This window comes from Ceratosolen solmsi, unplaced genomic scaffold (genome assembly GCF_000503995.2).
Source record: "Ceratosolen solmsi marchali unplaced genomic scaffold, CerSol_1.0 scaffold14, whole genome shotgun sequence".
Lineage (NCBI taxonomy): Eukaryota > Metazoa > Arthropoda > Insecta > Hymenoptera > Agaonidae > Ceratosolen > Ceratosolen solmsi.
Window position 1 is genome coordinate 6542901 of NW_011948420.1, and position 13564 is coordinate 6556464.

The 13564-nt window shown below is 21.4% G+C and overlaps 1 protein-coding gene across 1 annotated transcript; it reads right to left on the reverse strand.

Moving 5' to 3' along the window:
- Window positions 1-3748: 3748 nt before the first annotated feature.
- LOC105360994 (venom acid phosphatase Acph-1-like) lies at window positions 3749-7824 on the reverse strand. The gene is made up of 6 exons (XM_011498065.1): window positions 7684-7824; window positions 7508-7612; window positions 6330-6595; window positions 5663-5816; window positions 4100-4432; window positions 3749-3978 (listed from the first exon to the last, which is right to left on the reverse strand). The coding sequence occupies exons 1-6, from the start codon at window positions 7774-7776 to the stop codon at window positions 3760-3762; spliced, it is 1170 nt and encodes a 389-aa protein (XP_011496367.1). The 5' UTR covers window positions 7777-7824; the 3' UTR covers window positions 3749-3759.
- Between the last annotated feature and the right edge of the window lie 5740 nt (window positions 7825-13564).

The following is a 13564-nucleotide window of genomic DNA, read 5'->3' on the forward strand; positions in this document are numbered from 1 at the left end:
GGTTGAACCCTTGCTGGTATGTTGCTTAAATGGAATTATGTATATGAGTGCGCGTGCTTGGCCATATTATTCACCTAATTAAAAATATAGATTTTAATTTATTTGTAATTATACAGTTTGATTACTGTTTATAAATGTCTAAGCCATCAATGTTGAAGATTTCCATAAAATAATATAAAAGTACCTTAAATATGATGATTTGTTTCATATATAATGCCCAAAAATAATTAAATATAATAAAGGCATTCATCCTTAGAAGATATAAATTTTCTTTAGTAATAAAGTGCAATTTAAATATTAAAATATATTGCTACTAAATATAATCGATCAGAGAATATAGTAAAAATATTTTATTTTCTATAGTGTTGTAATAATAATAACTAATATAAAACTTTAATATGTCGCCTTCAGTATATTTGCTTATAATGAAAGTTTTATTAATAATTATTTCAATAATAACTCATGGTTTTATAATATAAAAATTATTATATCCATAAATCTTGTATTGTTAAAATCTTTTGTATGGATATTTTTCCAATAAGCCTATTAATTTATTTCTTTTATTTAGTTTCTGCTTGATAATTAGTTCTTAAATCTTACAAATTTTAACAGAATCAACCAAAACGTTTACTTAAGCACATTATATTCATATATTATTATATGAAAAAGATACAAAATAATTCTGAATATTTGAATTAATTTTAATATCCATTTCTTAATGTAGTGAATTAATGTTAGTAGTTTTTAATCCTAAACTTTTTAATGCTAAAAATGTACTATATATTGTCTCCATTTCTTTTTCAGGGTTTAGAAAATATACCTGATGAATAATTGAATAATACTGGTACAAAGGTACACAACTAGAATAATTAATTGATTCTTTATACATCATAAAATATTGTATTTGTTTTTTTGTAAAAAAAAATTTAAATAAATAATGAGCATAAAGTAATCATCAGAAATAATTCAAGAATTTATAATTTATAAGTATTTGATGTCTGAAATAGGTATGGTGGCAATAGGGATTACTCAGCTCTGCGTCTCGTCTGTAATACAATCTTTATCCCATGCAAATATGCTTAGTCAAGTGTGAGCAATAGCAGCTGAAAAAACCTGATACCCAATAGGATACACCTAAGTTGCCATTGTGTATAAGTCTTTGACTCCTGTCAGCTTCCCCGACACTTTACAAGATAATAGAATACACCTTTAAAACTAGTTAATTTACTCATGGATCATGAATATATATAAAAAATATATATTGTTAATAAATAAAAAAAATAGTAGATATATTATATTTATATGTACATTATAGCCTTATTTTGTTAGTTTTTTCTATATTTTTTAATTCAGAAGATCAATAATTTGTGTGCATTCTTCATTTCTTACATAATTCACCTAACGATTACAAAATTTGTAATTTTAACAGTAAATTATAAATGTTTTTACTTTCCTTTCAAAGTATTTTATATTTATATTTCAATTTAATTAGACTATCAGTTTGTAAAACTTGTACACTTGATGTTGATATAAAAAAAACAATTTATAAGTTTAATTATCTTTTAAACAATTAATGGTCATTTTTAAAAAGTAATGAAACAAAATACAATTAAATAAGCATGATATTTTTAATATAAAATAGTAAATTTATTTATTATGTATTTAATATAAAATGTAATTAATTTATTCATAGTCTCATGTAGCTTTCTAATTGATGTCTAATGATATAGAGAAGTGTAATATATATATATACATATATTTTTTTTTTTCTTATTTGTGAAAATAAATTTTAAAAAATTATATCAAATCTAAAATAATACATAAAAAAAAGTACTAAAATAAATATTTTTTTAAGTAATTTTTTTCATTCTAACTATATATATATATATATATATATTAATGTTTTTCTTTGCAATAATTAAAACTGATAACGTATATTCGTGATATATGGACATTGTTCGAGTCTTATGTGATACTTATAAATAGAGTTCGACATAACGCATATGAGTCAATAAAAAGTTTTATCAATGTAAAGAAAATATAAAACTACTTATAAATGTCCAATATCAAATGCATATTATTTGTTATATGCATTGTCGATATTTTTATAATAGCAGAGTAATGTTTTCGTGCGGTAAATTACAAAATTCAGTATATAACATACAGTGAATTTTTAATTTAATAAAGTAGGCATTTAAATGTCGTGTAAAAACGAATATTTTATAATAAAGAAATGGCGTTAAAAGAAGGATACTTGAAAATAGGTGAGAAACTTTACTTTAAATAATATATGTTATATAGGTTTACTGATTTGCAGATTAACTTCCATTGTTTATATTATCTTGTAAACAATATGTGAAATATTATTAATTTGAGTTTTTAGTTAAAATTGAATAAAGGTGCAAATTACATGTACCAATTGTAATCAGTAATATTCCACTCGCATACAAAATATTTCCTTTAAATTTTCTTATTATTCTTTGTGAGTGATTTTCCACTTACTTTGTATTGTACGAGCAAGTATCAATAATGTAAATTGAAAATATACAATATCATTTCCGCTATCTAAACTTTACTTTTTAATTTGAAAGAAAAGGAATATATTATCTAATATGAGCAACTAATAAAACAGCATCTTGTTGAATACTAGTAAGCGTAATTAAATCTTCAGAAGCATTCGTTTTTATAACGTTCTTGCGTATACTAAAAGAATTTTTGTAAAAACAGCTTTAAAAGTAAATGTTACTTTACCATTGCATTTTAAACATTTATCAAAATATCAGATGCAAACACTTAAAGAGTATATTCTTAAAATATATTTCAAACATATTAAGAAAAGATCTTTATGCAGAATTTGATATGAACAATTACATATAAAAAACAATATCAGATGATTATCTTATATTTTCAATAATAATATTCGAGAATACGTAAGATGTAGAATTATCGAGGCCAATTTAAATTAAGTGTAGGCTCCCAAGTATCTCAGACCGAATGAGAATAACTAAGTGATCAATTTTATAATACAACATAAAAATTTAATTTCTAATTAAAAACCTTATTTGCTGAGAATAAATTAAAAATTTTTTATTCTCATAATTTTATATAATTAACACTCGAAGAAAAGAAAACATTAAGAAATTGAAATCACAATTTTTAATTCTACATAATTTTTAAATATAAATAATTTTGTTTTTATATATAATCTTACATATTAATTCACACAAATTATAAGATATCAATCTAAATTTGATTAAAAAATACATCAATAATTACCTTCGCTTATTCTACAATTAAATTTTAAGGAAATATCTCTTCAAAATAGTCTATTTACTTAATATATATGAAGTATAATAAACAATTAGTAAGTATTAACAGTATTACTATGCTGTAAAATATATTAGTTCCCTTTTTAGTTTCTACGAATAAAACGAATAAATTTTATAATAAATTGATTAATGTAATTCAATAATACAATTAATTAATAATTTAATTAATAATAAGAAGAAAAAAACATTATATTTTTCCAAAGTATTTAGTGTTGAAAGCGTTAATAAATAAATAATCTAAATATTATTAAAAATATTTAAACTTAAGAAAAATAAAAATAAATTGATGTATAAATGTTTAAATTAAATTTAAATCTATTTTAATTAAATATAGTTTCGCGTATGTGTATATACATATATATAGTTAAAATATCTTTATATATAAAAAATAAATATTTCATTTTTATTTAAAAAATTATTACATATTTGACTATTTGTACTTCAATTTCAATTTGTTATAATCATCATTTTTTATTGTCCCATTAATAAGATGTTCAACGTTTCTTCGGGCATTTGCGTATAGACACTTAGGATTGTCAGGAGCAATTTTATTCATCATATTTATGAACATTGATAGCGGACATATTTCAGTGCATGATTTTAATACTAACGGAGTTAAAGTCTTATCGATACTTGAATACAAAAGTAACTACAAAAAAAACACACACACACACACATATATATATATATATATACAGAATGAATATTCAATGAATAATAAATAATAATATGAGCAAATGATGCTGGTTATTTGGATTAGATGTACTTACTCTAATATAAGTATTTTCGTCTTGTCCTTTTAGCTTTTCAATTATTAATGCTGTGCCATAATCAGCAAGTGGGATGTTTTGATAAAAATTAAATGATCCCAATATCGTATTAATGTTCGTATCATGAGCACTGTACAGATACATCTTCCTTTTATCAGTTTTTAATTCATTATTTTCGATATTTGTTAAAAATCGTTTTATGGTTGGTCCAGCTACTAAACTTCTCAATTCATTTGTATATGTGTAAGTTTCAATTGTAAATGCTGCAATTTCTTTAAGTTGTTCAAAGACTTGATCTGAGCACCAAGGAGGATACGGTAAATTTAAATTTCTCTGCGCATAATATACGTATACAATAATAAGTATAGGTTGTCTTGTATATTAATATAAATAATATTAATTATAACTGGTAGTAGTAGTATTTGTAAAAGTATAATACAGATTATAAAGTAAGCGTTGACAATTAAATATCTACAAATAAGGTGTTGTAATTTATATAATTCAGTAATTCAGTAAATATCATTGTTCAAATTATCAGATAAAAAATATTTATAAATTAAAGAAATTGAAACATTTGAAAGTATTGGAGGGGGAAAAAAAAATAAAAAAATAAATAAAAAAAACTCATTTATACGACAGTATAAAGTTATTGTATTAGTGTAACCCCCATCAAGTAAGCAACTAAGATGCTCGATTCAAAGCTATATTTATAGTCTTTTTATTTCAAGTATATTTGTAATATATACTGTAGCTATGTATAACTATGTATGCCGTGTCATGTTGCAACAAATTCATAAGAGGCAGGAGAAAAGGAGTAAAAGGAAAAAGGAGACGAAGCTCTATTAGTGCACTTCAATTTTATCCGAGACGATAAATTGGGGCGAATGAGAACTCATGAAAGAGAATAGGAGTCGAGAGAATGGAACTCCAGTTCACCACTTCAGCATGAAAATATAAAGTTAAGCAACTTTTACAGGTGAAATTATCGAATGCTCTCGTTCATTATAAATGGCAAGAATGACAGACTATGCAGTAAATTATATTGATAATTAAACATCATTTTTTTAATTAAACGAAATTAAATCAATATTTGTAATCAATCATAATGTAAATGACTGTAATTGGCAGAGCTAAAATTATTTGAAAAACCCTTTTTTTTTCTTCTTTTAATTCTTACCGCATGAGATAAAAGACTAATTATGTAAAATATGCGCTTAACAGATGTTATGAAAATGAAAAAATTGATCATTATTATAATTATAATTATTATAATTACACTATTTTAAATTAGTCTTTATCATTATAGTTTTCTTTTACTATGCAATTAAGCTAAAATAACGGATAAATTATATAAACTATTATGCTCTATATTAATTGTTAAATTAATTGCATTGTTTGTCAATTTTAAGCAAACTATAAAAATTAATTAACTCAATATAGCTGAATTAACATTGTTAATCTATGCAAGAGAACATGGCTTTTAAGATCCACCATATTACAGTAAAACGTGTAATAAACTTTTTTTTTTTATCATATGTTCATACAATCAATTTTTTTACTTACTTGTGCTCGAATAGCGTTAAATAAATGAAGTCCATTGTTAGGATCCAATGGAAGACCAGTGCTCTGAGAAATATATTCGAGAAAATTTTTGTAGTTGAGCAGTTTTTTTTGCACTTCGGATGATGATACAACTCTTCTATGAGCTCGTTCAACTCTTTAAATAATATCATTAATACATAATGTTAAAGACCAATTTGTAGTTGTTATTCCAAATTTAAAACAAAAAAAAAAAAAGATAATTATTTAATTATTAGATAATTATTTAAAAAGAAAGATAAATATATTAATTAATAAATAATTATTACAAAAGGGAACAGACAAATGTAAATTGTATATCATTATGCTTGTTAATTTATAAATCTTATTTTCATTTTTTATTTTTTATCCATTCTTTTTTCTCTCAATTCATACAGAATTAAATAAACTCTAATGAAATATGATTTCAGTATTAAAAAGAATCTGTTAAATAAAATATTAGCGATTCTTAAATATGATGTTTAAATTAAAAAACCTTATATCTTTATTTTTCGAAAATTTTAAATTTGACTCTATCGTATAATAGTTTTTCTATTAAAAAAAAATTGCAAACGTACTTAATAAAAGTGCCTAAAAAATAAATTTAACAGTATATTATTATACGAATTGAAAATAGTAGATTTTAACTTACTCGGTACAATAATATGTTGTTGAAAGAAAATCGAATTTCGCATCATTGTAGTAAGTTGGAAATGGTAACCATTTCAGTTGTGAATTCCAAGTTTCTTGTGGTGATGGAGGAAAGAGACCAGCAAGGACCAATTGCAGAGATGCTTTGGTACGATCTATATCTGTACTATAAGCATAAATATCTTGAGGCTTATATGTTTCACTAAGAATTTCTCCGTATCGTTGTTTAAACATTTGACCTAATTCATACATACGTTTTCGTCCATCCTAAATAATATATATCATTGTAAAATATTGTATATGCAATATTATTAATAAATATTATTGCATAACATTCTTTTGCTCATAAAATTTTTAATGCTATGTATTACTTCATACAATACATTGATTATGATGAATACTTATCCGTTAAAGTAAGATAAATTTTTATTTAAGTTTACACTATACTGTCCTTAACATTTAACAAAGACTTGTTATAACCTTGAAAATTAAAAATCATATTGGTAAATGTTGAAATATATTGCTTTTAATTACTATTCAATATTGTGAGAAAATGATTTTAAAGTAATTAATTTCAACCCTAAGATATATAAGAAAATTTTTGTTGCATTTAACAGTAAAATAATACTGTTAACTTGTAATGGTAATCACCTTAAAAAAGAAATATTTGTATCGTTAAATAATTAAATATATGACTAACTACTTGTTAATAATAAATTAATGCCATTATTAGTATTAAAATCATCATGAAAAATTATAAATAATATCATCATTAAGAAATTTCAGTACAATTTTACATAACATAAAACATTAAAGAGGTTAGTATGAATTTTTATAAACTAATTAAATAAATAATAATCAACAATTTCTTATCATTAATAATTTATCGTTTTAGAATTAAAAAAAAACTACTAATAATAGAAGAAACTAATATAGGAAAATAATATAAATTGCAATAAACTGAAGTTATATAGCACGTAAATGGCAGCATTTAAATACTTGTTATTTGTTTTCTATGACAAAAAAAAAAAAAAAAAAAAAAAAAAAAAAAAAAAGAAATATGACGTAAAATAAAGGATGAGTCAGTTTTTGTAATTAAGTTGTACATATTTATATTTCATATGAAAAAATAAAACAGTACTACCAAAAATTTTATTCCATGTAAAATGTTATTCTTACGTTTGTTAATTGACCATAACCGTAGATATCGTAATTTGAAGAATTATACGGATCATTTGGATAACTCTGAGGACTATTTGGTGTACGATCGCCATGCCTGAATAACTATTTATTTTTGTGAAAATGATTATAATAATAAATATAATAAAATACATAACTTTAAAGTTGATTATTACCGTTTGCACGAGTTCTAACTTAAAACCATATGGCAATATGATGGACGCGACCGGATAATATGCAATAATAAGTAGAGGAAAAATGCACAACATTTTTAAAGTCTTGTGTAATTGAATGGAAACGAGTCTAATCGAAGAGTAAAGTATCACAATACGTGAAAAATGAAAATTCACAAAATTTATATTCTACTTATATTTACAAATCTTATCTATATCAATATTTAGTTGTAGATATTTTAATTGAATCTGATAATAATTACAGCTATATATCCTAATTTTTAATTAACTAAGCCATTACTTACATATATTTAAAATAAAATGATATATGATCTTTTTATACTCTTTTACGTAATCCGCAAGTCTGTATAAGTAGAAAAAATAAATTATACGTGAATTTGCAATGCGTATGATGCTTTTTAAGATTAATTTATCAAAGATAAATTGCTTGTTTTCACTTTTCTTGTATTGGCTTATTTATTATTAATTTTATAAAACCATTTCTATATCACAATCTCTGAATATTAGAATTTCTTCTGTTGAAAGAAACAATTAATTTTACATATTTATGCATATTTATGCAATATGATATATTTTCCAATCGATTCCAGATTACAATTAAAATTCACAATCAGAAATTGCAGACTAAATAATAAAATACACGAAATTGGTAAATTATTTATAAACATTCAGTTTTTCTAACAGCATTCTAATTGAAATAACTAAACTAACTTTCCACTGGAATAAATCATTTTCAGCTTATCAATTTTTTTTATCTTTCGAACTTTTTATCTATCTAACTTAATTAAAATTATTCAATATGTAAAATAATTTTCACGTCTTTCACTGTCTAGACGAAAATAATAAAAGTATTAGAAAAGTTAAAGTAAAATTTGTGTTTGTGTGGAATCGGAATTATTATTTCATATACTATTATAATATCAATTATATTGTGTTATAAATTATTCGATAAACGAATAATAATTTAGCTTACCTTCTAATTATTAGTATATGGGAATCCTGACGAATGCAAACATCAAAATGTTAATATTAAGATATTTTTAAGAGTCAATAATATAATTATTAACCTTAGTTGTTTCCATGTAACTTTCAATTATACAGATTTAGAATATTTCGTATTTCTCAGTACTTTTATTATAGATGATGAACAAAAGTTTATATTACTCTTGTTTTATATGTAAAACATTTGGCTTGTGAAACATAAGTAATATTATAAAGAAAAAAATTAATTATAAATATAAATTTCTATAATTTAGGTAAACGTATAGGTTTAATATTAATTGAAGAATAAAAAGGTTTAAAAAAAATATATATATATATATATATATATAAAACTGAGATTCAATGAAAGATATAACGAAACAGGATAATTCCAAGAAGCACAAAGCCTAATCAATTATTTATTTATATTAGTACATTTAATCATTTCTGTAATTAGGAAATTTTCTAATTAAATATAAACAAAAATCTTTTATCTTTTAATGGTCAGATATAATTTTCATTAAAAATTTCATTACAGTACAATTTATTGTAATCATATTATAAGATTTCATTTATTCAAATAAATAAAATATAAGTTATATTATCAAAGTATAAAAATTAACAAATTTTTAAAGAAATAAATGACTTGAAATAGGATCTATTGTATATAACTAAGAATAATTTACATTTAATTAGTTATATCATTCTTATGTGCTATTTCATTTTTAATCGATTAAATTACACTACAATACATTTTCCTTAAATATTAGTGCAATGCATTTTAGCTATATATGCATTAATTTTTAGTTCGTTATTTTTTTTTAAATTTTCTTAATTTTTTTAATACTACTCTATTTGACTATTATCTGATTTTAGATTTATAAATTTACATAGCTACATACAATTCCATGCATGAATATACTTTCCTCGCATAAATTAAAGTATATTCTTAAAAATAAATAATTGTGTAACTGAAATACTTTATATATATATATGAGATAAAAGTTACAATAAAAAAAAAAATGGAATCTATATTTTTAAATATAAAAGTAAAATTATTAAAAATTCTGTGCGATTATTAATACATGTAACGGTTGGAATTACTTTACATTCGTAGTCTTCAATTGCATCAAGAAAAGTTTGTATGTCAAATATTAAAACAAATTTTAAAACAAATTTTAAAACAAATTTAAGAAATACATTCCAAAATAAACAGAATAATATTTATATTACAATCTTTATTTTCCTTCATAATTCTAAGTTTCTGTAACACGTACATACAGTCAAATCTAATATAATACAAATTATTTTTACAAGTATTGTAATATATAAACAGATAATTAAACAAATTTAGTTTAATAATCATAAGATTGTAACCTACTGAGGGATTAGGAAATTCACGTAATAATTTTTTTTTTATAAAACATTTAGCTTTATGGCGTTCAAACAGGGGTGGGTAAATTTTGTATTGAAACTGAACTATTTTAGAATGAAAAATTTTTTATTTTACTACGATTATTATGGATATATCCATAGAAAAATATTAATTACATTTAAGGCGAAGAAAAGTAAAGTAAATAATAGTTAAATGCAAAAAACAGTTTTACTAAATTTTACTTCGTGTTTTTCTACAAAAAATATATGAAAATTTGGTCCTACATAATACTGTAAATATTAAATTCAAGTCACCTCAATTAAAATAAATATGTCCGATAACAATTGGTTTATTCATCCATTAAATACTAAATGCAAATTCGATCAATAATTAATAATATATAAAATAATGTATTTCAAATGTAGATTTAATAAGACATAAATCTTTAAGTAAAATACCTAATTTAATGCAAAATATTTATTCATTCAAGAATTAATAATTTCATATGTCTATTAATATTAATCATCAAGATAATAGGCATAATAATTGAAAAATAACCTTATCAAAAAAAGAGTAATTTTTAAATTTATGTATTACATTTACAACTATTATTAAATATGATTACATAATGACTACAGAAACATAATATAAAAATATGCAAGTATGAGTGTGTACAGTTTTATAATATTTTTTGTTGTAACTGTTACCGTTTAAAGAAGCTAATGCAATGAATTGAATAATTAGTTTGCCATATAAGTGATTTTTCATAATGTTATCATTATGTTAAAATTAAACCAAAGATGGCAAAATATTTAAACAGATATACTAACAGAATATTAACATAATGTTAAATGAATTTTTATTTATTTTTCCATTAAATCAAAAGAATATTTGAAACATTTATTTGGAAATTTATTACAATTTAAATATATACAATATTTTTATAAAAATAAGCTATCAATGAACTATCGATCAATCAATTATGCTTTGTTATAATTAACAATAATTTTTTGGAGAAAAATTCTTTTTACTAGTCCTATTTGTAGGTCTAATATCTTTAAAGTATTTACCTTAGGCAAATTTACTTTGCGTCTATCGCGTTACGTTCATAAAGGAAGGACAAGAAAATTTTTTCTTTTACCTTTGATATCTAATGCTATCTTTTAATAAATAGTGATTCACTTTTGTTCCAATTCTATTCAATTATTATTGTCATAAATTTCTTTATATTTTTATTTCTATATTACAGAGCAAATATATATCGACAAGATTGTAATTTACAATGTTTCATTTGTTTTATATATTTTCATTTTCTAATTTTATCTAGAAATAATTTTAACATTCGTTAACTCTAATTATTATCTTTTAATCGATTAAATTAATATTTAGATCCGAGCAACAAAAATTCTATTCGCATTAATATACTAACAACCTAAGCACGCAAATACATTTAGCATGACTTCATTAATAATAATTTTACGAATTATTAGCATAAATTTTGTTTTTATTTATTAAACCAAAGAAATTCTTAATATTTTCTGGCATTCGGGAGAGATAGACATATTTTATAAACGAATATGGATAATCGAATTACATATACATCTTTACTTTAATTGATAAATATAATAAAAAATGCACAAGTATAATTTCTTTTATGTATAATATAATATATAAATTACAAATATAAGAATAAAATTTACCAAGTCATTTTCTTATAAATCTATATATGAACATCGTTTACTGATAAAACATAATTTATAGATTCTCAAATAAAATTTGCATTAGTTTAACTTAAAAGTAATAGTTGAATTATCTATAATGTTAATAAATATATCAATTATTTATGATTTTTTTATATAATACAAATTAAAAAATATGTATTTTTAAATTATATTTATTATTAACACTTATTGTTAAATTAATATATTGTTATATTATTACAATGTATTATCTAATATATTGTGTATTTCATCTATAGTTAAGCAATATTGTCACTTTAACGAAACGATTTTTCAACAAAATTCTCTATCAAGCTTTCTGATAAATATTTTTGAAAACTAATTTGATTGAATAAATAACAGATTCTTCATTAAATTCTTATAATTTTACAATTCGTTCATTTATAGATGTTTTACTTTTATTGGAATCCAAATGAATAAAATACTTCAGTTCGATTGAATTATTATTTTAAAAATTAATTCCTGAATCTCTGTTTTTGATTTATTCTAAATAATTAAAATTTAATACATGTACATTATGAGATTAATTACAGATTAATTTTGCGTAATCTTATTTTACTTCGAAAAGAGGAAAAAAAAAATATATATATATATGATGTACAGTTAATTTCCTTGTGATAGAATAATTTGAATAATTTTTTTAGCTATATAAGTTAATAGAAAAAAAGTTAATTTTCCCAAAACACACACACATATATATATATATATATATATATATATATATATATATATACTTAATTCTGTTGAATATTTTAAACAAAAAAAAAACACGTTTAAAAATACAGAAAAAACTAAAATATATACAAAAATAATAAAATGAATAAGTTAAATTTTTACATTTATATAAAATCCATTACTTACATATATAAAAAAAGAAAATACAAATTGGTCATTTCACTTTTTTATCGCTTATCTATTATAGTTAGCAATCATATTGGAATCACTAAGTCTTTATTTCGCTAATAATTAATACAAGTATTTTATAAGAATAAACTCTATGTTTAAAAAATTTTATAAATAACGAAAATAAATATTTTATGACTTGCTCTTAATTATTAAAATATTTGCACGTACGTTTCATAGCAAAAATTCCTTTCTAAACTAAAATATTTTTTCATTTATAAAAAAAATGTCATAGTATTAAATTATTTAAAATGAAAAGATTTAAATATTCATGTTTTTCAAGAACCTTCAAAGAGAATTCAATGTTTTATTAAATTATTAAAAACATTCGACATTAATTTAAAAAAAAAAACCTACATTTTTGTCAAACGATTTAAGTTTTGTCAAATGTTATTTTAAGTCACATAACGAGTATTGAAGATTAAATAATACATAATCTTCAATTTTTAAAGTTTGTGCGCTTATTATACTCATATTGTATATGCAAAATTATCTATATAATTAAATAATTTTATGAAATTTTAGAAAAAAAATTAACGAATTAATCTACTTACTTTTAAAAAAAAGAATCAAACTATTTTTAACAAGTTGAGTGTATTTTAGAAAAAACAATTTTTTTTTTTCTTAAATTAATGCTCTTATTACAAAATATATTCAAGCATACAAATTCTGAAAATATCGTTTTACTAAAATTCCATAAATGCATATAAAGTATTTTATTCATTTTTCAGTTAAAATTCAGTTGAAAGAATTAATTATTTTAAATGAATACATTAATATAACAAAAGTAATATTGATTTTTATTGATGGAAATAAGTTAGAATAATCGAGGATTTTTTACATATATTCACAAAAACCAATAAAA